This window comes from Condylostylus longicornis, unplaced genomic scaffold (genome assembly GCF_029603195.1).
Source record: "Condylostylus longicornis isolate FDR11 unplaced genomic scaffold, ASM2960319v2 ptg000004l, whole genome shotgun sequence".
NCBI lineage: Eukaryota > Metazoa > Arthropoda > Insecta > Diptera > Dolichopodidae > Condylostylus > Condylostylus longicornis.
Genome location: NW_026577973.1, coordinates 21,070,262 through 21,097,993, shown reverse-complemented (window position 1 = coordinate 21,097,993; position 27,732 = coordinate 21,070,262). Strand labels below are relative to the sequence as shown.

Below are 27,732 nucleotides of genomic sequence, written 5' to 3'. Positions count from 1 at the left end.
AATTTTTGAATTATGCTTTCAGGTTCAGTATATTTTAGTTTAGAAAAAAAATATCGGTGAATGTGAAACAACATATGTCAAGTTTTGCACAAATGTCAATGTTATATGTCAAGAATTTGCACAAATGCTACGATGCTCAAATGAGGCTAATTTGCATGGTTACGTGAAGATCGTTATTAAATAAGAAAAAAATTGAGAGTATACCAAAAGAGATTTCGTTACAAAATTTGTAGTGACATCCCTGCTTTGTAACTTGTTTGATTGATGTGACAAACCAGTGTTGTTTTTGTTTATAAAAATTTGTCGTAGCTCACGACAAAATGACAGACAACAGTTGTAATAAAATCGTAATTATATACTGTATACAATAATTCAAATTGTTGTGTGTTTAAAGCTTTGACTTTTTATAAATAATTGTTATCGATTCGTTATTGACTCAATTTTTAAATTTGTTAACCAAATGTTGAAATGGCAACGTATAATAATCAACATTGGCTTCTATGTCATATCAGAAATTCATTTATATCGACCGATGACACAGAAGTGGTAGAGTATAAACCTAGACACTTTTCTCTCTATTTAGGTCGAAGAAAAATATTTGTTTAAAGTATGAATTCCTTCTAGTGTGAAACAGTTATGACGAGCGACGACTTACCAAAGCACTTTCTTTCAAAAAATTCTAACAACACCTGTCTATGTTACCCTGGCTTAGATCAAAGTGATGATGAAGATTTAGACGCAGCGGCACAGTCTTATGAAATTCATATGTGTCCAGATGATGTTGGAGTTCATAGGTTTAGATCCAATACAACACAGAAATTAGATAGAATGAACAGAGCAAGACAAAAAGCAGCAAAAACAAAGTAAGATTTGCAAGTATGATGAGTGAAGATATTTAACTTTACTCTAGCGTAGTTATCTACAAATACGCAATATATTTTAATGATTTTTTCATTAACAAGAAACTTGAAATTATAGTCTTTTAAAAACTTTCTAGAATTTAACTGGCTTACTGCAACAATTTTTTAAAATATTTTATGCAATTTTAGAAATATAAAAATTGACGATTCTGCAGTTCTGCAATCTAATGATCCAGCATCTTTGAAAATTTCTGATTTTTTCCAACGCAAAGAAGTTGCATCAAGTTCAGATTCTCGTAAAACAGTGAAAAGTTTACTTTCCGAGCAAATACTTCACGGACCAAAATTGCCTCAAAATAAATTTATTCAATATGCCCGTTTTGATGGAGAATCTCAAGCTGGAGTTGCACACTTAAATATATTTTTAAATATAATTAGTGAGCCACAACTGACTGTTCCTATGAAAATCTGCGTAATCGCGCAAGCAAAAATAGAAGAAGTTATTGGATTTATTTGTTATAAATTAACGGTGAAGTATCCTGAAATTCAATTGCAAAGCATACGTCATTATGGTTTGTATATTACTGAGGACAATGGTGAAATGTTGTCAGAATTCCCCCCGTTAGATATGAAGGCCCTATGCCAAAAATATGAATTTCAATATTTAACATTAGCTGAACGTCGACCTACGAACACTACAAATCGTGTAGATTATAGATCGTTTTCACTTAATTCAGACACCGACACTGCCCGAGAAAGAGCTTTAGATGAAGCAAAAGACAGCAATGATAATTTGGCTCAAGATATGGAACGAATGCTTGGTCATAATTTAATGATTGAGGCTCCAGTTTACAGTAGCTACCATTTAAATATAGTAGGTAAAGGATTTTTTAAATCAGAAGTTCAGTTAGGGATTTCAGGTGAGAGACTGGAAATATATCCTGTTTCATCGAATAACAAATTTTGGAGTAAACAAAAAGCGATTTCGCATAATATCGAATCAATTGGTTTTTGTGAAATTCTAACGAAAAAAACTAACAAAGCAGTTTTAAGGATTTGGTATTTAAACCCATTTCCACAAAGTTCGTCATTTCATTTTGGTGAATCAGGTTCGATATTAAAGGGTCATCCTTTTGGACAGCTAGGTTTTTCTAATGTAACAGGTGTAACTGGTGGAACAAATACATCTTTAACATCTTCTTCATCTAGTCCACAGCATTTCAATCCTAATATACCATCAATATCGTCTTCAAGTAGTTTTAAGTACTATGATTTTGAAACTGATCAAATCACTGCCCAACAGATACTGAATAAAATGAATTTTATATTGGAAGTAAGATCAACTGCAACACGAAAAGAATTTTTAGCTTATCGAGAAAAAAGAAAAGAGAGGTAACTTTTTAATAAATGAAATATTTTTCCATGTCTAGTTATAATTTATTTTAGGTTAGCCAAAAAGCCTTCAAGAAAATAGTGGTCTAATTGCATAATTTATATAAGTTCGATTATCCTAATTTTGTTGTATATTATTACGAATTTTACGCAAATATACTTTTCGCAAATTAATTTATTCAATTATTCTTTATTTTTAGACCCTGTAAAAGTTTTTTGCATACAATAATTAATTTTTTTTTTATAAAGTTGAGGTGCAAAGTATTCAAAAATTAGTTAATAATACTCGTAATAAAGAGAGTTTGGATAGTGATAATAGTTCTATATGATCCACATTCGCGGTAAATATTAAAATTCAGAAATTTAAAATCAAAACGAAAGCGCATGCTTTAAGGAAGTATATTGGTTGAGGCTTACAAGTTGAGACTTAGACATTGCTCAATTAATTTACTTTCAAAAAGATTAACTCAAGATAGACTTTTGTTCTTATTACTATTTACTAAGAATAACGAAATTTTTGCAATGCATCTCTACCATTTCATATAAAATTTACTGCTTTACTTGACACAATATTCTTGTAAGTAAAAAGTTTTTTTTATTTGAAATTTGTATTATAAATAAATATTTATTTCATTAACAATCAAAATTTTATTAAAAAAGTTTTTTAAACTAGTTTCATAACAGCAAAGTCAATATTGCAGTTTTTAATTTAGAGCGTATGCATTTCCCAAATTTAAGTAGCAATCTCGTATACTTTGCTGCACTTGAAGATAATCAGTAAAAGGTGGAGCAAGTACTTTGTTCATCATTTTAAGCAAGTCAATGTTTTTCTGTAAAGCTTTGCAATAATCACCAGCATCATAAAGTCTTTTAGCAATTTTCGTTATTTGTTCCGTGTCCTTAAATGAAAGTTTAAAATTACATAATAATATTAAAAAGAAAAATTTAATATTATTCAATTATACAATGGTTAGCTTTGGGATAAATGGTAAGCATATAGCGACAACAAATTTCAACTTATTCACGACAAATTTAATTTTTTTCTTACCTGCATAACTTTTAAGCCTTTCAAAATATTAGTTAACTGACCGCATTTCTGACATTTAATCATAAATTCATTAACATCTGGTGGGACTTCGATTATACCGTTGCATTTGATGTCAGCATCACACCTAAATCTAATTACATCATTCTTCATATCTTCATATTTTGGCCAATTTTCGAGGCAAGCGTCACATTGACAATCAAACCAATACAAATCAATTAATTTTACTTGACGGTCTTCCCTGCATTCTTGTGCATAAAGGGGACCATAATTTTCTGATATTTGTAAACCAGATTCAACGTCTTTGATAGCATTTACATAAATTTTTGTACCTTTGAAATATCTAACATAATATGTAATAATTTAACATCTTACAATTTTAGTTTCTTGAATAATAGACAAAATATTACCTCACTATTCCTGGATCACAAGAATGATTGAACAGTGCTAAGGTGGGGTATATTCCACCACCAATAAAAACCGTTTTAGCTGAGGCATTCATTTTTGTTGCTTGATGCAGTTCAGATATTTCGTGAGTATTAAACTGAAGAAATTGTAAATTTCTTAATATTAAACTGGTTATATACAAAACATCATCTTTAGAAGGGTTTGCTCCAAAATAATCAGAAACATGTAATAATTGACTTAAAAACCTAGCCATGAGAGTATACTGGAAAAAACCCGAAGGATTTCGTTTACGTTCATGACGAACTAAATTACATATTCGACGATAATCATTCGTTGGCAATCTAAAAAAATGAATATCATTAATTATGTTAAAAAATAGTGTTAAATAGAGATATGTACGAACTTTTTCAAATGTTCAAAGTCCAAATCAATGTCTATCTCAGATTTTATTTTTTTAAAATATTCTAAAGGTTTGCATGCTATAATACGTAGCGCTAAATGACAATTAATTGATGCGCCTGATTTCCAAAATGTTGGCAATATTCCGCATTCATATTCATGGTAAGTCGCGTCTTTTAAGCATTTTTCAGAGCAAAATATTATATCAGTGCAATTATTGCATGGGATCGGTGTAACAGTCCTATAACAAAATTTTATTTAATAAATGTTTGTTCATAATATAAATGTCTAAAACACTTTAACGTTATGATTAAGGTTTTAGTTAATTTCGTGATTTTATATGCTAAAAAACAAAAGAAATTATTTTACATTTTAATTTTATTTACCGTAAAAAGCAATTTTGGCAATGACTTTGACAAAATTTTTCTAAAAGTGCACAAACGTTAGGATTTTCAATTAAAATTTCATCTCCAACTTCAACATTTCTTGCTGCTCTTATGAAACGACCTTCTTCTGGTGAAAAGTCAACCTTAATTGCATCGCTAATGTATTCTTCGTTCACAGTTTCCTTTGAGCTAGTAATTTTAAGTTTATTTAATTTTTCAGCCATAGATTTAGAATTTGGATCTTTTTCCAACATTTTAATCATAATCAAGCAGTCTTTTTCAATTTTTTGTCGTTTTTCAAGAGATAGCTTTGAATCATCTAGAGCAGAAATTGTTTTCCTGTGTTAAAAATAAAATTTATATGTAGATAGTTAAGTTTTAGTTAGTAATCCTTCTAAAAATTTTAGGTCTATAAGTACGTGTATACATATTATACATATGTGTATATAAGAAAAATCTCTGCCAATAAAAGGTCATGTAAGAAATTATAATTCTATGTAACTAATGTGTTTGAATATTTTTTTAATTGTTCAATCACTTACTTAAATGAAGTCATAGCGTTAAGGAAATTCTTTTTCGATAAATAACACTGAGCTTCCCTTTCAAGTATTTTGTGTATCATGTCTCGAGGATAACCTAATTCAACTGATCTGTGTATATCTAATAATGTTTCATCATATCTTTCCATATGAAATAGAGATGCTGATCTGTTAGCAAATAATATTGCTAAATGATTTTCTAAAATAAAAAAAAAATTAATAAAAAAAAAATCATGTAATTTGAACGAGCACATACTATCTTCTTTGGGTGCGACTATTAAACTTTTCGAATATAGTGTTAATGCCTCAATCCATCTTTGGTTTTTAAAAGCTAAATTTCCCTTTTCTTTGTAATCCATTGATTGAGAGAGATTTTTCCCATGAAAGGTTCTTTGAAGTTTTAAGTCATTATCTCGTACATTTTTCAAATTCTCTATATAACTAACACGTTCAAAATCATTTTCAAAAATTGAGAATTTCTTAATAATTTCATCATCTACAACATTTTTAATATTTTGATAATATTCTGGGAAAAAACCAGGTTTTTCAGTTAATTTCATAATGAAAATCTTATATAGAAAAAAAAAAAATAAAATGGAGTCACTTTAGAGAAAAAAAAATCAAATTCCGTTTTACTATAATAGTAAAATAATTGTTGTTTGTATTAAAAATGCGATCTACTTTACTCAGTGTCAAATATAAAACTGAGAAATTCTAAAGAAAATGTGTTTTTTCTATAGAATATTAAAAGAAAAATTCTCTAAGAAAATTGAGAGTGATTCCTATTTTTAGATTTTACAAAACAATGTGGAAAACGTTAATGTGATAAAAAAAAAACAAATTGAAAATTTTGACTTTTCATGAAAATGATAATAATGATAATTTTGTTAATAAATTGTATGTATGTATGTAACTATTCGAATAAAAACATAATAGAAACTTTCAACTCATATTAAACGGGTTGTATAAATTTATGCCGGTTTTAATTTAATATGGTTAAGTTGGTTAGTTTGTTTGCAAAATTTAAAAGTATATTTACAAGTGAGAAGCGAAAATAAATTGCTTGGAGCTAAAAAATATCAATCTTATGAACGACCTATCTACTTTATCGAAACAAAATTATTGGAAACTATCTAAATATGTTGTAAATACAGTACAGCCATCTTCCTCTTAACGTAATTACTGGTATCCCTTAAATTACATTTCATTTAGTTTAAGGGATAACGTAGGAGATTGCAAAAAACTATTGCATAATGTTTGGGTAAGTTACTAATTACTAATTTTAACTATACAGAGTATAATTACTATACAGAGAATTATTCCTAATTCAGATCTGTGCTTAAAGTTCTAGCTTAAATCTCAAAAATCTTTTCTTTGCATGATTACAAATCTACCGGAATTACCTAGTTTATTTTTCCAGATTTTTAATTTCTTAAAAATTTCTTGTGATTTCTTTTAAATTTGGAATTATTTTTGCAGCTACGATTTTCGAACGTGCTTTATCTTTTAAAAAAAATATTTATCGAACATGCTTTATATTAAAATTTAAGTTAATTTTGAATTTTCAAGAATCACTTTACTGTGCTCTATATCCGAAATACTGCTACCGCAAAACATCAGAAAACTTCAAAAACATTTGAATTTTTCTATACTTTAGCAATAACGGGGTTGTTGTCCATTAATTTATTTAAATGCTCGATTTGTTTTTGGTTCGTTTTTTTTCACGCTTAAATTAATGTCAAACAATCAATATTTTTTAACAATAATTTGTAGAATTTTATGAACTTATACTTTACATATAGTTTAGATTTTTCCATAATATCACAGTAAATGCTATAATGTCCAAAAAAAAAATACTTATTTATTAATTTCATTTTTTGTTATTCATTCGCCATCACACGGAATTTTCATTTGACAAATTTGACAGCACATTCGCCTAAAATTTAGACGAATTCGCTAACCATAATACCAAAAATTCATATTCGTGAAAAATTTCATTTGCTTCGCCGATCATCATAAGGGCCATTATATCGAAATTATGTAGTAAGAGGTTACGTTATACGGGAGGGATTGCTGTATTGTATAAAATGAATCGCTGTGAATATATATCGGCACGGAACGCTATACGTATGTTCTGGTAAGTAAATTTTCTTTCCTTCAAAAAGTAAGTTTTATTTTTTGATCATTTATAATAAGCGACCTATATTTTCTAGTTTTTAGTCAGTTTGAATTTAAATATTTTATATTCGAGTTTAATGCAAGTAACTGTGTACACGTTCAGTTGAGCTACTTCTTTATCTCACTATAAGATTACTTTAAAACAAATTTCATGTTGGAGTGTCTAAAATTGTAATGCTAAAGGAAATTAGAAACTATAATTAAAAAGACTTGTTAGTTATTTATTTTTTTTTTTCTCTTTGAACCAATAGATTCATATTATTCATAATACCTTAAAAACAAAATTTTTACATTAAGCCAAAAATACATAAAAAGTAAAAATGGTTTTTTTTTTTCTCTTTTTTAAATAGAAATTAATTTCTTTTTATATAATAATAATATTAATCTTATAATTAAATTTTAAAGTTAAGTGCATTTGCTTTTTTTTTTCTGTTTGTAAATTTTTCTTATAATTTTTTTTTTTAATATTGTTAATTATTTTATAATAATTGTGTGTATTTGTAATTTCAATAATGAAATTAAAAATGAAATTTTTATATTTTATATAAAAGGACATTTTTAATACACAAAATTAATAAAAAAATATTTAAAAAATTTGATGAAAATGGAGATAAAGACTATAACAACAATAAAATGTGAAAAAAATGAATAAATTTATTTAGCGTGCTTTGTTTTTTTTTTGTGCTATTCTCAAAATACAATTTAAAATTTTTAATTTGTATTATATTTTTTTGTTAAAATATTTAAGGTTAATATTATACATTATTAATAAATTTAAAACAATCCTTTAATTTAAAATAATTTTTAGATTTATATGTATATACATACATATATACTTTATTTAAATATAAATTTATATTTAATAAGAATTATTTTTTAATATTCCTTCTCATTTTCTATATCATATGCATTCATACATATACGTACATACTCGTATATATAATGTGTATAGTAATAAAAAATTTTAGAAGAGGAAAAATTTATGTTTTACATAAAAAAAAATAAATATCGAACGAAAAAAATTTTTGTATAATAATAATAACATTTTTTTTTTTTTAATTTTTATAAATTTTAACATTTTTATATATATACATTAATTTATACATATATGAAACTCAAATATATATATATATATTTTAAATTTAAAAATCATATGAAGATGCTTCATCATCTCCTTTTCGTACTTTAAATATAAATCGATATAGAAGACCGGCTAAACAACCACCAACCATTGGTCCAACCCAATAAATCTAAAATGAAAATTAATAAAATTTAATTATTAAATTTGTAATTTAATTATGATTACGATTTGTTAAATTTTATAAAATTCTACACTGAAATTTTTATAATTTTAGTACAATATCACGTTTAATTTTAAGTCGTAAAAATTATAAAAATGTAATGTCAACGTTTCAAATTTTCCATATGACGTATCGATGAGGAAATCTTAAAATGGAAAAAGATGAACAATATTACATAAAGGTCTATCATGATCTCCACTCGTAGAGTTTTACGAATTACGAACATAACTATGAGGTAGACTTTTGAATGATCACAAATTCCTTTCGTAGAGATTATTAACCACCAATGGCATAGTATAATTTTTTCGGAATGTAAAAATTGGTTATTATTTCAACTTTCAATTTTATATTTTTAGGTTTCTATTTCAGTGAAACAACTTTCATACAAAAATATATTGTTTAATTCATTCAGGTAAAAGAATATTTTTTTTATAAAATACACTTTTGTATGGAATTTTTGCAATTTGCTTAGTTTTGAATATTTTTGAAAAGTCGACAAAAAATTTTTTTTTGTTAATATGAATTCATTTCCTTTAGTGGTAGCTGTGCTGTGTTAGAGTAACTCAAATTCAAACAAAACAAGAAAAAATAGAGTTGATCTTGTCAACTCTTTGATACCCGTACGAATTTGTTATCCTACGTGCGAATAAATATGCCATAACTGACTAAGTGACAGACTATTACTTTAAGTTGCCGTATTACCATATAAGTTTATGCAAAATTTCAATACTGTGTTTTTTAAAATACTGTGTGTGCCAAACTACTATTGAATTTGTATGGCAGCTACCAGAAAGAGCCAAAAAATTTTGACGAATTTTATCAAACACATCGGCCCTATATATATAAAGCCAAATAAATTTTGAAGTTGCATTGCGTCTACACGAACCGGTACCCCGATCATGCCAATTTAAATAGGGTTGTGGCAGTTACTACAATAAATCATTTGTGAAAATTTGGTGAATTTAGCTCAATTCGTTTTTGAGTTATCGCTGGGACGGACAGACAAAGCTAAATCAACTCAGACGCTGATCAAAAACGTACACTTGAGTCTATATCTAAGACCGTTATTTCTTAGCGTTACAAATGGTAAGGCAAATTTATTAGTGTACCTTTCGAACATACGTTCGTACGGGTATAAAAATTCAAAATTTGGAAATTTAATACGACTATTCTCTTTAAATTGTTTGTTACTCGTACGAGTGATTCTTTTTATATCGTAGACTTTTGAGGGTAATTTTTACTACGAACGTAATTTATGATTACTCCATTATGAACATTCGGAGCAGAATTTTAGTAATTCGTAATAGATAATTGTATGATATTCGTAATTTTCCTAATTTCAGAGCTACGAACGAAATTCATGATAGGGCTGATAATATTCAATAAAATAATATTTTGTGCTCAAAGAAAACGTAGGTCATAGCATATTATACTTGATAAATAATGAAAATTACATTTCAAACTTATTTCTTAGAGTTAGGAAAGTTAGAATATTATCGGGATTTTGTTAGAGCTTTAATTATTCTTTCTCATATACAGTTAGAACATAATAAAAAATAATTTTGTATGTTGCTTAAATCGCTTGTTTACTGTTCTTTTATTGTTTATTGCTTGTTTTCGTTTTAAGTGAAATTTGACTTAAATTGTAACGTTATAATTGTTTTTTGTATACGCAGGATGATTCAGGAATAAGTGCTTTAACATACATATATCCTCAGTACTTAGTGTATTAAAAATTGGTAAAATTTGTTTGGATAGTGAATTTTCATGAAATTTGTGCTTGCCCAAGTCTTTTAACTTAAAAGATTTCGTCCCGAAATAGATACAAGCTTATAAACGAACAGTTTTTGAAGAGACATTTCACTCTACTTGGTATTTTATACACCTACTTTCTTAATATCATTTCATCAGCATTATTTTGGTATATTTTCCAAATTGATTATATTGACTTAGAGTTAGGAAGTTGAAGAATTTATTTAAGAAGAAAAAAAATCGTGAATGAAATTGAATAAAATAAGTAAGATTTAATTAATATTAAATTAATATTTTATAAAAATTATTTTAAAGTGAGCTTGCTATTAGAATAATTACCACATATTTTTCTAGAGGAAAACAATTTAAATAAAAGTATTTAATGAAATATTGTAGTATTTTGCCGAATGTGCAATAAAATAATATAAAAAGAATTTGTTTTAAAAATAATAAAATAATTAATTAATTATTAAAATATGTAATACTTTTTCTTTAACTGTTTTCCAATAAATGCATAATTTTGCATATATTAAGAATTAGAAAATGATGCAATAGAATTAGTTGATTTTATCATTTTGAGATCTAGAATAGCTATTGTATCTATATTCTATAACATTTAGGTATTCTCTGTATTCAATTTATAGTTAAGATTTCATTAATTCTGAATTTAAGGCATATTATAATAAATAAGTAATAGATTTCTCTACGGTAATTCTAAATTTTTTTAATTCAGTATAATTCAAATATAATTATATTAAGTTACTTACCCATTGTTCTGGCCAATTGCTCATTACAACTGCAGGTCCAAATGATCTGGCTGGATTCATACTTGCTCCAGTAAATGGAACCTAGTTTTATGTATAAAATATAAATCAATAATTAATTTTAAAAATTAATCTATAAAGTCATGAATTGAAAATATATGACTGCAATCGGAAAAGTTTTATAAATTTTTTTTTGGAAAATGCTCTCTACATTGAATTATAGAAATGTGCAAGAATAAAACCTTATTAAATTTACAATATTTGCAATTATTTTTAAAACTAGAATTATCAAAGAATATATAAGTTATTTAAGCTACTAAATGAAAACAAAATTAAAATTAATAAAACGTACGGCTGCCAAATGTCCCGCTGTTATAGATAATCCCACTGCTAATGGAATCGATCCTTTTAAATCATTTCGTCTTCCATCAGAAACACCTTGTACAACAAATACTAATATGAAAGTGATTAAGATTTCAATAAGAACACCTTGACCACTAGTTAAATTTTTTGAAAGACCAGTTATTCCCATATTTGCAGGTGCTATTTCATCTGGAATCGCAACCTATAAGATTATAAAATATAAAAAATTTCTATTAAATTATATAAAAAATACGCTAAAGTACCTTAAGAACAGCAGCACCAGCAATTGCACCAATACATTGCACACACATATAAAATGCTCCTTTTAATAAGCTCATTTCTCCAATTATCATAAAGCTAATTGTTACAGCTGGATTAATGTGACATCCGCTAACATGTCCAATTGCCTGTAATAAATTAATAATTAGAAATGAAATTGTTATTTAATGTAGTTAAAAAAAAACTTAAAACATTTTATTATAAAAAAGATTTGAAAAGTCAAGATCTATTATACACCGAACAAATATTATTTAACAGTTTTAAGTAAACAAGTGAAGATATGATAACAAAATCAATTGCCCAAAAATAGCTAGAATTTAATTAAGGAAATTGAAGAAATTAAAGAATTTTGGAGGGTGCAACATCTAGAAAATTTAGTGCTGCTCATAAAATGTGGACATACATTAATGTGAAAGTCCTACATTTATATGTACATTTATGCAAGAGTTATATCTAAAGTCATTCACATTAATTTCAGCACAATTTAGTTTTTTAAAGGATTATTTAATGTTAATTAATTGTACTATATAAAATTGAAATTAACGTTACGAACTATTAGGACCATTGATTTTTCCTCCATATATGAAGGACGGAGTTTAGAAACATCATAGATAGGGAAAAACAAAGGAGGGAAGACTTTTTATTGCGTGGAAGTTTATGGAATAAGGAGAGTTCAGTGACCGAAAAGCGACAAAGCAAGAACTGAAGGTTTAGGTACTATCATAAAACATCTCAGTATATTTGAAAGATGGCAAGGAGACTATACTATCAGAGATCTGTTAGATTTGATACTGAGTAGGAGACGCTTTTTGCTTCCAGTACCGTTTCGATAGATTGGAAAGGCTCTCGGGGCCTCCGTGGGTTGTCAACTGAATTTCTTCGAACGAGGAAGAATGTGTCGAGAGGAGATGCCGATATGTTTCTTATGGCCTACTGCATTGTGGTAGCAATGGAAGCGTCATTTCATTCTCTTATTAATTAACTCTTATTTCTTACAAAATCCGTGTATCGTTTTAGTACCGGAACGAAGTTTTTATGCATCCATTAATTGTCATGTTAATTTCATGGTAAAACTTTCTTTTTTAGTTTAAAATTTTTAAATTAACATTGGTAAAATTCTTGCAAAATGTGTAAAAATTTAATACTATAGTTAAACTTTAAAAAAACAAAATGGCTGTTAAAATTTACCGTTACCTAAAATCTGTTTTTTACAAATCTTTGATGTCGTTTTTCTTCTAGACCCCAGGTTGTAGGTGCCTGAAATTTTAGCAGCTTTTGGACATTAATAAATACTTTATTTCGTTAGAAGAAAATTTTTTCCATCTCCACCCCCTCTCGAGTTATCGCCTCTTGAAATATGTAAAATTTGAATTTTTGATACCTTATATTTCCGAAACCGCAAACTTTTTCAAATTTCTATAAACGCGAAAAGCTAACGGTAAATTCCATGACATTAAAAAATATAATTATTTTTCTTAACTCACGCAAATAACCCTTAAAATCGAGCATTATGTTAACTCCTGCATAAATCGTTCATCCTAAATATATGCAATCCTAGAAATAGTTTCGTTTATGAAAGAAAATAATTTTAATAGTGCGATAGGTATTCAAAGACTGTATATTAGCAGTATTTTCATTTGTTGAAGGAAAAATTACAATTGGTTTGACTCAACTTTATTTTAAACAATATTAAAGAATGTTCCATCTATTGTTTAGCAAAAAAAAAAATATCTTCTGACAAATTCTGCAACGATTTTGCACGAGTTCTTAAATAGGAGAATGATTCTGGTTTCTTTTGTTTTATGAATTGTGACAATAGGAAATTTTTGTCATGCGATTTTTATTATAAGTAAATATACAGTTGGGAGGTGCGTGCTTCTAATGGGATAGTCATTATCGTGGTAATTTTTCTCTTTTTTTTTATATATTTTGTTGTTATTTTCTAATATTTTTCATTTAGATCTTTCGAGCTTCTTTTTTATATTTTTTTTTTCCTTAATTAATTCAAAAATTTATTAAAAACTTCTTTATGTATATAAGTATTTTAATATATAGAACATAAAAAATGTGATTTATTGACGTCATTATTACTATTGATATACGAAATGAAATATGATGTGTTTATATGAATTCGCAATTCTTATTCGAAATTAAATTCGTAAAAATTCTTATTTATAATATTATACAGGTTAATTAAATAAAATTAATTTGTTTTCGCAATATCATCATGCTTCTTAAGAATGAAATGTAATGTTTAAATAAAAAAACTATAAATTAAAAAAAAAAATATTTTTTAAATCAAAAGTAGAAGTCATCAGGAAAAACCCCATTTGCGATTAAATAATTTAAAGAAAAAAAAAGGTTTAATAAAATATTTACAATTAAAAAATTTTCTCAAAACAAACAATTAAAGTAATTAGAAAATTATTTAAAAGTTAATTAATTACACATTTTATTTAGTATAATGGTTAAATATTATTAATTTTTTTTACTTTGAAATTTTGTTAATTAATTGTTTATTTGACAAATTATAGGCGATTATAAATACTAATCTACATTATAAATATAACCCTCTCCAAAGCATTAGATTTTAGTTCTCTAAACAATGGGAATTTTTTCTTTTATCTTAAAAATACCATAAACAAAAATGTCAGGATCTTAAACTATTAAAACAAACCAATAACTATTTCCTTGAAGCAGTTTTTTTTAATTAATTTCTAATTCAAAGAAACTAAATTTTTTTAACAGTTTGTATATAATGTTGTTTAAAACTTTAATTTAACTTTAAATTTCATTAAAATTTTGTATGTTAATTCAAAAATGTAACCTTCTCCAGTCAGAGAGAACGAGTATATTCGAGTGGAACAACAACTGCAACTTTACTCTAAAATTATGTGTTCCATTTTGCTAGGCAGCAAGTTCAAAATTAGAGAATTAAATAATTTCAGAGTGCCGCTTTGAAGTTGCGTCCTTATTCCGTGCACTTTTATTTAATTACATAGTAGCATAATTTTTTCGTTTTACAGTTTACAAATCTTGAAGCGCATCTTTGCATCACGTTATATTTTTACATTATGTCACAATTGAAATAATTATCAATGAAATTTACTCTTTCGTTTTTTACTATTACAACTTGTTCTTTAAACTTCCTCCTAAGCATATGCAATATAATATGGTAATAGATACTTTAGAATTCATAGAACATATACTCTACAATTCATAGAATGTTTTTAACCTGTTAAGCGATTAGTTTTTCTTAGACAGCTCGATTTACTGTGATGAAATAATTTAAAGCGAAGACGCGTATTCACGAACTGTTTTTTGCTTAACTTTAAATTTCATAGTAAATGCAATTTTCTTTTTCGGCATGACGCACATATACGACATTAACTAAAAAATGAACTTTTGAAATTGACGCATATATACGACATAATCTCTTAACAGGTTAATATTTAGATATGAATGTAAACTTAGGTAGTATATTCATACTAAAAGGTAGTATATTCATATAAAGTGCATTCTATATATTTAAATTGTTACAAGGAAATGTGCTATTTTTATACACAAACCCATCGATCACATTAATTGACTATATTTTTAAGTGAAACTGATATAATAATTAAAATTCTTTTATAATTACTGTTATCAGTTCAAATAATCTTTAAATATTTTGTTTCAATTTTAAAGAATATACCATAGAAACCTTAATATAAATTTAGGTCATATAAATGTGTTGAAAGTGTATTTCTTTTTCATTTCCCCATATTGTTACAAATTAAAAATTATCATTTCATTTGTTTATTTGCTGCAGTATGTTTGTGTCACATTTTTAGAAATGACAAGTTTTTTAATATCTGCATGTCAATGTTAAACAAAAGCTCAATGATATTATTATTAAATATTAATAAATTTAATGGAATGTTTAAAATTGTAAAATTAGAGTTAAGGAATTAAAAATGTATGCAACATGTTTTAAGGGAAAAGCAATAGTGTGTGTGTGTTTGTTTTGTGGCAATTGTTTCTTTAAATGTTAATTTCTGTTTACTATACGTATCCTTTTCAGAAATATTTTTATAAGTATCGGTATATTAAATGTAAAAATTTATTGTTATTATTTTAATTAAGAATAGTTTTCAATCAGTTAAATTAAACTATATGTATAAAATGAACCAAGACTAAGTATCATACAATTTCTTAATAATTTTTCAGGATGAAGGTTAATTGCAAATTTAATTTTTTGATATTAGATCGCGTGCGGCTACAAACAATAATTTTTAATCAAAAATAAAATGTGTTCTAAAACCATTCATTTATTTCGAACATTCCTACATGTTCATGTTAAAATCAGTTTTTAAAATATGGACTTTAATATTTCTGTCAAATGGCAATGCTGTCAAATTTACTTACATAATATGTATTCGAAATTGCAATTACTTCTCATTCTTGTTTGTGCATTGCAAACGAAATAATATAATGAAAATTATAAATTTATTTCAATTTGATTGTATCTAAATTATTGCATGAGATTTAATACTTACATTATTAACTTTTTTATTTAATTGATTTTAAAACAAGGTACGTATATAAGTTAGAAAAGTTGTTCTTGTCATGTTTTAAATAGGTATACTAAAATAAACTATGTATACAACTATATAGTCATATTTAATTACTTTGCATTGTAAATATATTTGATTGAGTATATAATTATATAGTTAAACAATATTATTTATCATGTAAGAATTAAATATATTTCATATGTAATAATATTGTATTCAAATTGGATACTACATACATACATCTAAGAATTTCTTTTATTAAATTATTATGCATTTCAAATTAGACACATTCATTTTAATTATTACGACTGATACAAATTGAAAAAATTTCACTAATTCTAGCAACTATATTAGCAAAAAAATATTTTTAAAAGAAAAAATCGAGCATTCAAGTTGAACTCTCTTTCATATAAGTATATTGGTATATAATAAATGAGCATGAATTTTTTACGAATTAATTAATTATTTTATGAGTAATTTGCCTTTAAAATTGAATAAAAATGATTAATTTAATAACTGACGACACAAATTTCATTTAACTACGCTATTAAAAGCTTATACTAAAGAATTGTATTTTTCTTAAAAATCATTAATACTTCAATATTTTGCACCTTTAAAAGTAGTTCCAACCCTGATTACATATTAAGATGATTAAGATTTAAAGAATATATAAATTTTTAACTGTTATACTTGAATTTCAGAGATTTATGGAAACATAAAGTAATATTAGAGGGCTAAGTGTAAAAAAAAACTGGTTGCAGTGCAAAAACCAACAATGCAATAGGTTGTTACTGTTGATACAATGCTGAACCCTTATGCATTTTTTCGTAAAAGCTTCTCAATTGACTGACATTGCAATGTAGCAAATATTTTGCAAAATTTCTAAAGTTTTTTGTTGCTATATAGTTTTTTTTGATAGTGCGAGTACTATGGACACATGCATGAAAAATCGTTAAAATATCACATTGAAAAATGCAATAAGAGCGTATATTATCATCAACTGGTTGATCACAGACATAAAAATGTCCATATACTTTTCATTTTATACTCTAGAAATTTAAGATCAATCATCTACATATATTTCTTGTTGCATTGAATGCATTACTTTAAAGTTAAACATAATGTTAAATGTCATTGGGTTTTTTTAATTGTCAGGCCGGTATGCAACAAAGAATAAATTCTGGCACCAGTTCTAATTTTCGAATTCACTATACATATATGTAAATAGGAGACCTATAATCCTATAACAAATCGTAATTAAAATTCTTATTAAATTTTTGTATAAGAAGGTATGAATTTAGAATGTTTTAGTATATAGAATTAATATAAAAAGGCAGTCTAGCTGTTTATTAAAAACGTTTCTGTTTTATTTTCATCTAATAATATAAGTAATTATAAAATATTTCTAATTTTTAATAATATATTTTAATTAATTCTATATTGGGTGATAACATATTTAGAAATATTAGTTTGTAATTGATTTTTCTTTTATATTTCTTATTGATTTCTAAATGATATTAATAATTGTGCGGCGTAAAGTGTGAACAATTGTTTTAAATTCCAATAAGTTAGTCATATACTTAGTCATATATTTTTTTTTAATTTTAAATTTCCATTGTATAGTTCTTTGATGTAGTTAATAAATTAGTGCTATAAAATTTTTATAATTTTTTAAAATTATTTTAAAAATAATTTAACAAGTTGAATAATATTATGTAAGTAATAGTAAGGTTAATTCAGTAAAATTTAAGAAAATTTGAATTAAAATTAAATTATAATAAAAATTTGTAAATTGTGTAAAAAAGTACAAGATAAATTAAAGAAGTAATGAGTTGGCTGGTGGTTTCTATAAATTTCTATATATTATTAGATTTTATAGTTGTTATTTTATTCTTTAACATTTTGACCCGAAATCATATTATTTCTTTGAATAATTTATAACATGAAAATCGAAGATGGCAAAATTATTCTCTTTATCTCTAAGTGGCATTTTTGATTTTTGGTTTTTGAGGTAAAAATTGCAATTATTTTTCTAGCGCACTTTTCAGCACCACCTTGTGCCAAAAAGTTTGTGCGCATAACATTCAGAAAAACTTAAATTTGCAAATATTCATGTCCCTCACATAAAATCACTATAATGGTCAGGTACAAGATCATGTTATACACAATGTATATCGCTTGTATGGCACAATTTATGTATCTGAATAAAAATATTAAAATGAAATTTTTTTCGCAAAATAACGGTTTTTGAAAATATTAATTGCATCCGTTGAGATTTATACAACTTGCAATCAATAAAAATGAAAAATAGTCATAATTTGTTGAGTTTACACATTTTATTAAGGCCTTTAAAAACTTGACATAGAAATTGTTTTTTTACTATATCTTCTGTATCATAAAAGATATTTTAACGTTTAATGGCCTGAATTAAAACTTAAGCAGCTGGGCAAAATTCTGTAAAATGAATTTTGGAGGCTTCAAAAAGATTCGTGAAAAATTGTCGGGGAAAAAATATAATATGACAAATTTTCTCAAGTTCGAATGCTTGTATTTCCGAAAAAACATGTGGAACAAAATTACCCGCTGTTCTTTATTTAATGCCTTTTTGAAATTCTTTCAAAAACTGTTTGTTTGAAACTTCTATCTTTTTTAGAACGGCAGTTATAAGAAAAAAACTTAAGTATGTTAAAATTTGGCCAAATTTTCTGTAACTCGGAAACGATTCCGATTTAACATTATGTTTCGAACAAAAACTTTACTCATTTTCGACCCTATACTCGATGGTATACGGTTCCTAACTTGTTGGTGAATCATCCTCTATGTATGTATAATACAACATGTATATGCATAATACAACAACATTACGTTTTATTGCTGTGGAAATGCATATACCATATAGATTTGAATCAATCTTAATTTAGAGCTTAAATATTAAACATAACTTGTTTTATCTATAAACTAAGATTTTCTGAATAGGCATAACTGCCATAAATGAATTGATAGTCCTTAATCGCCATTAGAGACATGGGAGTATATAAAACTGCCCCAGTTTTAAAAATAAAAACATTTATTCCATGACCGACTTATTTAACACAAATTAGAGAAAATTTAAATTATACTTCAGAATTTTCAGAAGAGACACAAAATTATTGTTTCTAATCTTATGACGTTACTAAATATGTATAACATAATGTACGTATGTATATAAAATATAAATTTTTCCAAAAATGTGCAAAAAAAGATTTGGTTTTTCATTTTATTATGTTTCCGAAATGTATGTAATAGAAATTAAAATGAAAACAAAATTTATATAGTTTTTGAATATTTTATGGCTCAATTAAAAATCACATCTTTCCAATATTAAAAATCAAATTTTAATATTCTACATACTAATATTTTTCATATATGTATGTATATGTTTGATATACGCCATAATATACTTTGTATAGCCCAAAATAAATTGGTTCAATATAACACCAATATAATTAAAGATTAACTTTAAAAATTCGTGCACATTTATAGAAAATTAATTTTTGGTCATTTTGCGAAATTGTCATTCGAATCTCTTAGAAATATTGATCGAAATATAAAAGTCTTGCATTATAAAATGCTCATATAAAATTTTGCAATCCCTAATATAAAATGTATTTAAAATAATATGATAGTTTTGGGATTAAATGATTTATTGTTATTGTGAAAAGACAAAAAAGAGAGGACTTCTACTTTTGGATCTGTTAATTAATAATTTTTGTGGTGGGTATGTATGTAGGTGCATTATACGAGTATGTGCATGTTTTTGGTATATACTGACATTTCTAACAAATATATATGTAACAATTTTATATACCAATATTTAATTTTATTTTGTGGTTGAATTAAATTAAAATATTTTAAGTAAATTTTATGAGATTTAATTTATAATTTCAAATTTCATCTCTGAATAAATGAAATTAAACAATTTTTGAAGAAAATATATAAAATTCACAATAGTTTTTTAATTCATTACATTTACCATTTTTAGAATACCTCAAATTTTTTCAAAAAATAATAAAATATTAGTATGGTTTATAAAAAGAAACACTAAGCATATGATTAGAAATCTGAAAAGCCTCATTAGTCACAGAAAATATATATGGGGATTCTCAAATAATTAAGGTAAAACTTAGATAAATTAATTTTTTTCGAATATACTTATATAATACTCATACTATCATATAAGACTATACTATATGAATAATATTGTAGGACATTAACATTATAATGAACTCTCATCCAACTATAAACCAGTGTAAATTTGAAAGGAAAAAATTTTTTTATGATTGCAATTTTTGCCATTACAATGGGCATTATTTGTACAAACTTTGTAATTAAATTGGGGTGCTATTACACTAACCACTTTTAATTTTTCTTTAAAATTTTTCGCTTGTGAATTGTTTTCCGAAATTTAAAATAGTTACTTCTTTAATAAGTATACTAAATTAGTGTTTTGAATCTTGTTGCATGATCTTTGCAAATTTTTTAATTAATTGACTGAAATAAAGTAAAAAGTGGTGGATGCATTAAGGTCTTGGTATGATCAAGTCAATCGTGATTAAAATTTAAGAAAATACATAGTTACAATTTTACTTTATAATTAATTTACAAAAACTTGCAGCATATTGATTTTAATAAATTATGTTTGAATTTCAAATATATTTTTTTCATAAATTTTCTACTAATTTAAGCCGATCAAAATTTAGATATACAATGTATGCAACTTTTTTAATTAAACTGCATATATTATAAATTAGAATTTACAATAAAATTCAGAATTATCAAACTTAGACAAATTTTCCTCGTAGCCACAGATTTTAAATTTATTGCATATGGTAAAATTTAATTCAAATTCAAATATTATACCGAAAATTTTTAGTTTTCAAATTGACAATTTCAACTGTTCGATTGAAATTTGATAAAAAATTAAATTGAAAAAATAAATTATAATTTTAATATTTTAATAGATCGCACAATTCACAAGTGAAAAAAAGAAAAACAAAAAAAGAAACAAATCCAAATAGTGATTTTAAAATCATAAATCGTTTTATTTTTTGCACGATCAACAGAAAAAGCTTTAAGTCAAATTTTGCGCCCTTGTCAATGTCCGAAATTCTAAACACAACAACAATTCTTTGTTATTTAATATTATTGTTATTTCAATTGTAAATCACTCTCATATGCACATACATACATACAAATGTATATCTATTATACGCATCAAGTTATCTGTCATATTTTTATAACAAATTTTTATACATTTTGCTTCTAGCGATTTTATGATCTATTGCGATTTTACAGGTGTATTAAAAAATAGTCAAAGTCAAAATTAATTTAATTGTTTCTCTTTGATTTCATTTTATGTTTTCGGTGTTCATATACACATGTTTCGTACAATTTGGTATATGATGAATGACTTATTAAGTATTTTCATTTCATTTTTTTTTTATTGGTTTTTTATGCTAAATCAAAAATCATTTATTTATTTTGTGTTTTTGAATATTTAGATCAATTTATAGCTTTACAGTTAAAATTTTTATTGACTTTTGTTACAACGTTATGGTTTTTCTCATTTATAGAGTTGAGTTTATTATAGATTATTATAATTATATTCTATAGAACTATATGTGTGTATGTATGTATGTATCATCAATATATTATCATGTAAAATATATAAAATGAGATTTTCATTACATCACATTAATTAATACCTATAGAGAATTCATGAAATAAACTGCTAAAAAAAAGTGAAAAACTCGCCCACAAAATATTTAATGTTAATTTAATTAAAAATTGCATAATTATTCTAAATAAATAAATTATTAAAATAATAATAAAAATAATAATAAGAAATGTATTCATAATTAAAAATTTAGATTTGGAATTTTTCACAAGGTGTTTCATCCCAATTCAAGAGATTATTTATTTATAAAATATTTCCAATTTAAGACAATACATTTTATATAAGTACATACATATGTACATATGTATATAGAAATAAATGATTAAAATGAAATCAAAACTTTGATACTAAAATATTTTCGAATACTTTTTTTTTTTGTTGAATTAATCAATAAAATATTTATGTGTGTATAGTGGGTAGAGAGTACTTGCCATTTAATCATGAATTTATTAGTTCAAATTCTAAAATGAAATTAATTATAAAAAATATTTAAATTTAGTTATTGGGATATTGAGTTTTATTACTTTAAGGTAGTTTTTAAAATAAACTAAGATATTACTTTGAATCTAGATTTGGAAAATTACTTGTTTTTTGAGGTTAATTTCACCAACTGTTTATACTTATATGCATATTTGGAATATGAGAAAATGTCGGTCAATTTAATATAACCGAAATGTACATTGTTCAATCATTTTGTTTCCAAATTAAAAATATCTTTATTGTGTTAAAGTATTAATGATTTAATTACAAAAAATATATTGAGACAACATAGTAGGCCTTTGTATGGTAGATCTTTTCGTTTACAAATAAATTTACACGTAAAAAATTTTTCAAAAATAGTTTGATTACTTATTAAGAGAAATTGAGTTTTATTTTAAAAATTTGCAAAATTGAATTTTGATATTATTTCGCCTCTATATACGAGTCCTCTATACGAAGCTCCATGCTTATGCAGAAAAATTAAACTTAGAAGACGCTTTATCGAAATTGAACTTTATCGAAATTGAAGTTTTTCAAGACCTTTACATCGATATGTGACATATGACCACATTAACGCAATTTTTTAAAAGATCTTTCTCAGGATCTGGAATCTTACAGAAATAAATTGCCAAATAAGTTGCCAAACAAAACTTGTAAAGATTTCGGAAACCATTTCAATGACATAGCGCATTTTTTTTTTTAATGTACATATCTACCAAAACCTGGTAAGAGAGGTACCTGATTCAGTGAGGCGATCTCCCTCTTTTTTTTATGTGAGTTTGTAAATGTTTCGTTCCTATGGTGTTACATATGTGTGTCGTGACAAATTGAATATAATTTGTAGGCGGGCATAAAGAAAATCTTAAAAATTACTTGAGTGACTTACAAGAATTATTTTTATGAAAGAAGAGCCTTAAAGCTAATTTTTTCTTTATGAGTTTCTCTTTAAATGAAACTGAAATTCTCTTCATAATTAGTAAAGGTTTTTTTTGCGAAAATTTACATATGTATATACTTATGGTAATTATAAATAAATCTTATATCAATTTCATATTACAATTAGCAAATGTAAGCAAATAGATTTAGAATAACTTAATTATTTTAATTGTGAATATTGATTTTAGAATAGAGAAACCAAAGAAATATTAATAAGAAGACCTAATAAATTTTTTAATTCTGTTTAAACTTTTATAATGCGCATTTAACAATATGCTCTATAGCCATTGTTAATGTTAGACACACTAGATGGGTATTAGATACGCTTGTTGTTAGATATAATTCAATTTTACAAATAATATTTTAATTTGTTAAAAAAAAAACATATATATAGTTATATACAATGTTATAAACTTTAGTAATACAATTCAATCAAGGTTAATTTTATTTTAAGAAATAAAATCTCTTACTCCCCAAATTATACGAGTACTACCAAAATATTGAAAAAAAAAGAAATATTATTGCCATTAAATTAATTTGGTGGTTATTTACTGAAGTAAACAAAATAATTTACAATATTTACTATCATATAGGTAAACAAGATTATAAAGCCAAAATCCTTAATATAAACTTTAGATGTATATAGGAAAAAAAATTTGTTTTTCTTTTAAATTAGTACCTTATATTAGACACTACACTTCCTACTAAAAAAATAATAAGACGAAATTAAAAGATTCAAATAGTAGTTTAGTGGAACCAATTAAGACTATATAGTCATCAGTTTAGATTTGTGACGCTTTATATATTGTTTTCGATGCAGTTCAAAAAATTTTTAAATTAAATTTAATTTGCAAATTAATGCGAATTTGTTTCATTCTGATGACGCGATGCTAGATAAATTATTTTTTATGTCTTAAAGGTACACGGTATTTATTTAATACTTAACAATAAAAATATTCAATTAACTTACTCCAATCATTTCTAATTATAAACATATGTATAGGTAGCTACTTGATAAATCTTCGAATATTTTTTTTTTTGTTAAAATTGTCGTTGAACTCAATTAACAGTTCTTCTCTTAGAATTTAAATTAGATTTAATTAGATTTAATTTAAAATAAAAATTTTTGAAAATCTTCCATAAATTCGTTATTTTTTTTTGTTTTTTGTCTCCATAATTTGGAAATGGAAAATAACCAACCAAATAACGAGCCAAATAATAAAGATGTTAACTGTCCTTTGGTTCATTATTAAAGTAAACCCACATATATATGCATATATACATTATATATGTACATATTTATTTATAATTTAAAGTAATTTGTCAATCAAAAAAACATTTTTTTTGCGATATCAAAATTTAACGCTGAATCATATTTTTTGTTGTCAATAATATTTTTGCAGCACTTAAGAATTTAAGAAAAAAATTTATCCGAGTATACTATTTAACTTCATATTAGAAAATTTAGTAGTGTTTATAATACGAAAATATTGTAAATCAAAATTTTAAAGAATAAGTTAAGATTCCCATATAACTCACCTCCACACTACAAATATAACGTCTATTCATAGATTGTACCTCTTGCCTTATACCAGATTACACTAATATATAGTTTCACCTTCTTCAAATTCTTACAATAATTTATTTAATTAATAAAATTATGGAATGATATACAGAATTTTTTGTTGTCTGGTTCCTTGTTTCAAAATAAAACTGAACTCGTTGGAATATTCAGAATAAACTCGTTAAATATACAATTTCAATTTTAGACTATAAATTAAAATAGGAGATTTTCGATAATTCTGATATGCACTTAAAGTTCTAACTTAAATCTTATAAAATCTTTGATTGGTACAATTTTTGAATGTATCTACTCTTTTGTTTTTGACTTATTAAACTTCTATTGAATTGAAATATTTTTAAATTATAGTTTTTTTTTTGAAAATGAAAATTTTTAAAGTTTTGATTATTTGCATATGATGTAAATGTACGATTGTATTATACAAACTAAATATACAAATAAGTATGTAGAAATATATTCGATCATATTCGTAACCTATAGTATATGAAAAATTAATATTTAACGTTATTGTCTTGCAACATTAGTCATGAAGTTGCTTAAATAACCGTAATGTCTTTTGCTATAATATTTTTTTCATATTTTATTTTATTAAAATTTGCAGAATCACATAAAACTCTTATAATATTTTTTTGATTCTACATAGATAAGAGTTTAAAATGTAAAATAAATTATCAACTCGCTTGTGATTTCATTATTGAAAAGTGTTTGAATAATTTTTTTTTTTTTTTTTTTTTTTGGGTTTTGTTTGACTTTTAAGAAACTCTTTGACTTTATAAAATAATAAATTTGATTAAATTATAATTTATGTGCTTCAAAATCAGCAAACTGAGATTTTATTAATAAGTTTTGTATAAAAATAATATTTATAAACGCATAATAAGGTGCAAAAAAAAGCAGCGGGATTGATAGCACACTATGTATTCATAAAATATGTAATGTTATATAACATGGTTGCCATATGTAATATTATATGACATGGTTATATTATAATAATGTTTTGAACATACATGAGGATATAAAATATAAGTTACTCTAAAATAATTAATTATACAGTTGTTCAATAGTTCAATAGGACATGGCAGTTTGAAAATTCATTAAATAACAAATTATATATAGTAAAACTGCACGTCTACACATTTTTCAACTCTATAGCAAAACCACTTTCCTAATATGACCAGCTTTTTACAGATCTTGACTTAAGTCACGTTATTCATTGAAAAATGCTTCTTTAACCAGCTTAATATTCCGTGTATGTTGACCACTATTTTTTGTTGCATTTTAAAATAAATTTTTTTTTTTTTTTAATTAAACAAACTTCAGAAAACATATTATGCCAAGTTTCATATCGGCCAATAGGAAAGTGAAAACACAAAAAACAAAATTTGCCGGAGACTAAAAGTATTATTTTGTATGACAAAATATTTTCCCGCCCTTAAATTCTAATAACTGTAGCTGTGAATTTACTTGTAAAACTTCAAAATAATATGAACATTTGAGCAAATCATAAGATCGAGCTTTTTAAATACCCATACTTTTCAGATAAGATTAAATTGAATATAGATCCAAAAATAGTCTAGTCTTGAATTTAAAACCGTTAGAGCAACCGTAATATTTCAGCTTTTCCATAAATAATGTGGTATATCGCGATACATTGCTAATATATGTAAATGTTGTCAATCTAGATTTTTCATAAACATTGCTAATATATCAGCAACATAGTGAACTTACTATGAGTAAGAGCAGTCAAAAACATATTGCATATCATGTAACTTTTTCGCAATAGTGCGTTTTGCAGTTATTGTTAGATTTATGAAAAAAACCTATTTATTTATAGAGGTTTTCGTTTGATTATAAATTAAAGATCTACATATCTTTGGAATTTTCTTTTTAAAAGATGGTAACCCTTTTAAATATTGTTATACATATTTTATGACAAAAATATTAAAATTTTATTGAGTTGAATGTAATTTTATGTTAATTTTATATTCACTAATAGTTATCAGATTTTTAAATTCATTATTGCAATGATAGTTTTGTTCTTTATCATCTGCATACATGCATAATAAGCGTTTGTTATTATTTTCTGCTATTCAGTTCGCAATATTGAATATTTAAATCTAATTATGTTTGTACTGCGATATTAATAAAAAAAATTTTAACTGTTATATATATAAAAATATATATTTTTGTGTAACCCACGCATTTTATTCTAGACATTTTTATTCTACACAAAAATTTTTTTATAATTATTGCTTGTGTCACCCATACGTGTAATATTATGAATTAAAATGCCAGACTTTATAACAATTATTAAATTAGAATTTTGAATAAATTATTTTTGCATATAAATTAATTTGAATTTTTGTATTACAATAATAAAAGCATTGTTTGTATACAAAACCACTTTACAAATTTGTATTACAAATTATTAGATAATCTAAATTTGATGGGGATGATAATTGCAGTTAGAGATGAAAAATCCATTTGAATTAAGAATTTTCAGTTATTCGAAAATGTTAAAATATTTGACAGCAATTTTGTAATATTTATTGGACATTTGTCAAAATCAATTTAATAGCATTTAAATATAACCATATGCATAGTTAAATTGTTGTTGACAACTGTCCAAACATCACATTCATTATGTCTACTATATTTCAATAAAATTAATTTTATTTTTAAGTTAATCAAGAATAATTTGAAAGCTTCAGTGAAAAATTTGAAATATTTAAAGTATAATTTAATTAAAGTAAAAGAACATTATTTCTGATCGTTGATAATTGTTATACATTAAAT

General features: G+C 24.9%; 3 protein-coding genes across 4 annotated transcripts in view; 1 reads left to right on the top strand and 2 right to left on the bottom strand.

The window, feature by feature from the left end:
* Positions 1 to 371: 371 nt before the first annotated feature.
* LOC129611300 (stress-activated map kinase-interacting protein 1) lies at positions 372 to 2,428 on the top strand. The gene is made up of 4 exons (XM_055524376.1): positions 372 to 546; positions 625 to 863; positions 1,050 to 2,252; positions 2,307 to 2,428. The coding sequence occupies exons 1-4, from the start codon at positions 469 to 471 to the stop codon at positions 2,332 to 2,334; spliced, it is 1,548 nt and encodes a 515-aa protein (XP_055380351.1). The 5' UTR covers positions 372 to 468; the 3' UTR covers positions 2,335 to 2,428.
* Positions 2,429 to 2,824: 396 nt separating this feature from the next.
* LOC129609937 (SET and MYND domain-containing protein 4) lies at positions 2,825 to 5,615 on the bottom strand. Its single transcript, XM_055522223.1, has 7 exons — positions 5,286 to 5,615; positions 5,033 to 5,228; positions 4,491 to 4,829; positions 4,109 to 4,345; positions 3,708 to 4,046; positions 3,301 to 3,640; positions 2,825 to 3,151 (listed from the first exon to the last, which is right to left on the bottom strand). Exons 1-7 carry the CDS (start codon positions 5,587 to 5,589, stop codon positions 2,957 to 2,959), a joined length of 1,950 nt encoding a protein of 649 aa, XP_055378198.1. The 5' UTR covers positions 5,590 to 5,615; the 3' UTR covers positions 2,825 to 2,956.
* Positions 5,616 to 7,456: 1,841 nt separating this feature from the next.
* LOC129609656 (aquaporin AQPAe.a) overlaps positions 7,457 to 27,732 on the bottom strand; it is a 96,157-nt gene continuing 75,881 nt past the window's right edge. The window contains exons 3-6 of one of the 2 annotated variants that reach the window (XM_055521716.1): positions 11,651 to 11,794; positions 11,377 to 11,589; positions 11,028 to 11,108; positions 7,457 to 8,457 (exon numbers count right to left, since the gene is read on the bottom strand). In XM_055521716.1, coding sequence (XP_055377691.1) covers positions 8,350 to 8,457; positions 11,028 to 11,108; positions 11,377 to 11,589; positions 11,651 to 11,794 — 546 coding nt within the window. In that variant the 3' untranslated portion in view covers positions 7,457 to 8,349. The remainder of the gene's footprint in view (positions 8,458 to 11,027; positions 11,109 to 11,376; positions 11,590 to 11,650; positions 11,795 to 27,732) is intronic. The other variant, XM_055521723.1, reaches the window with a different exon arrangement.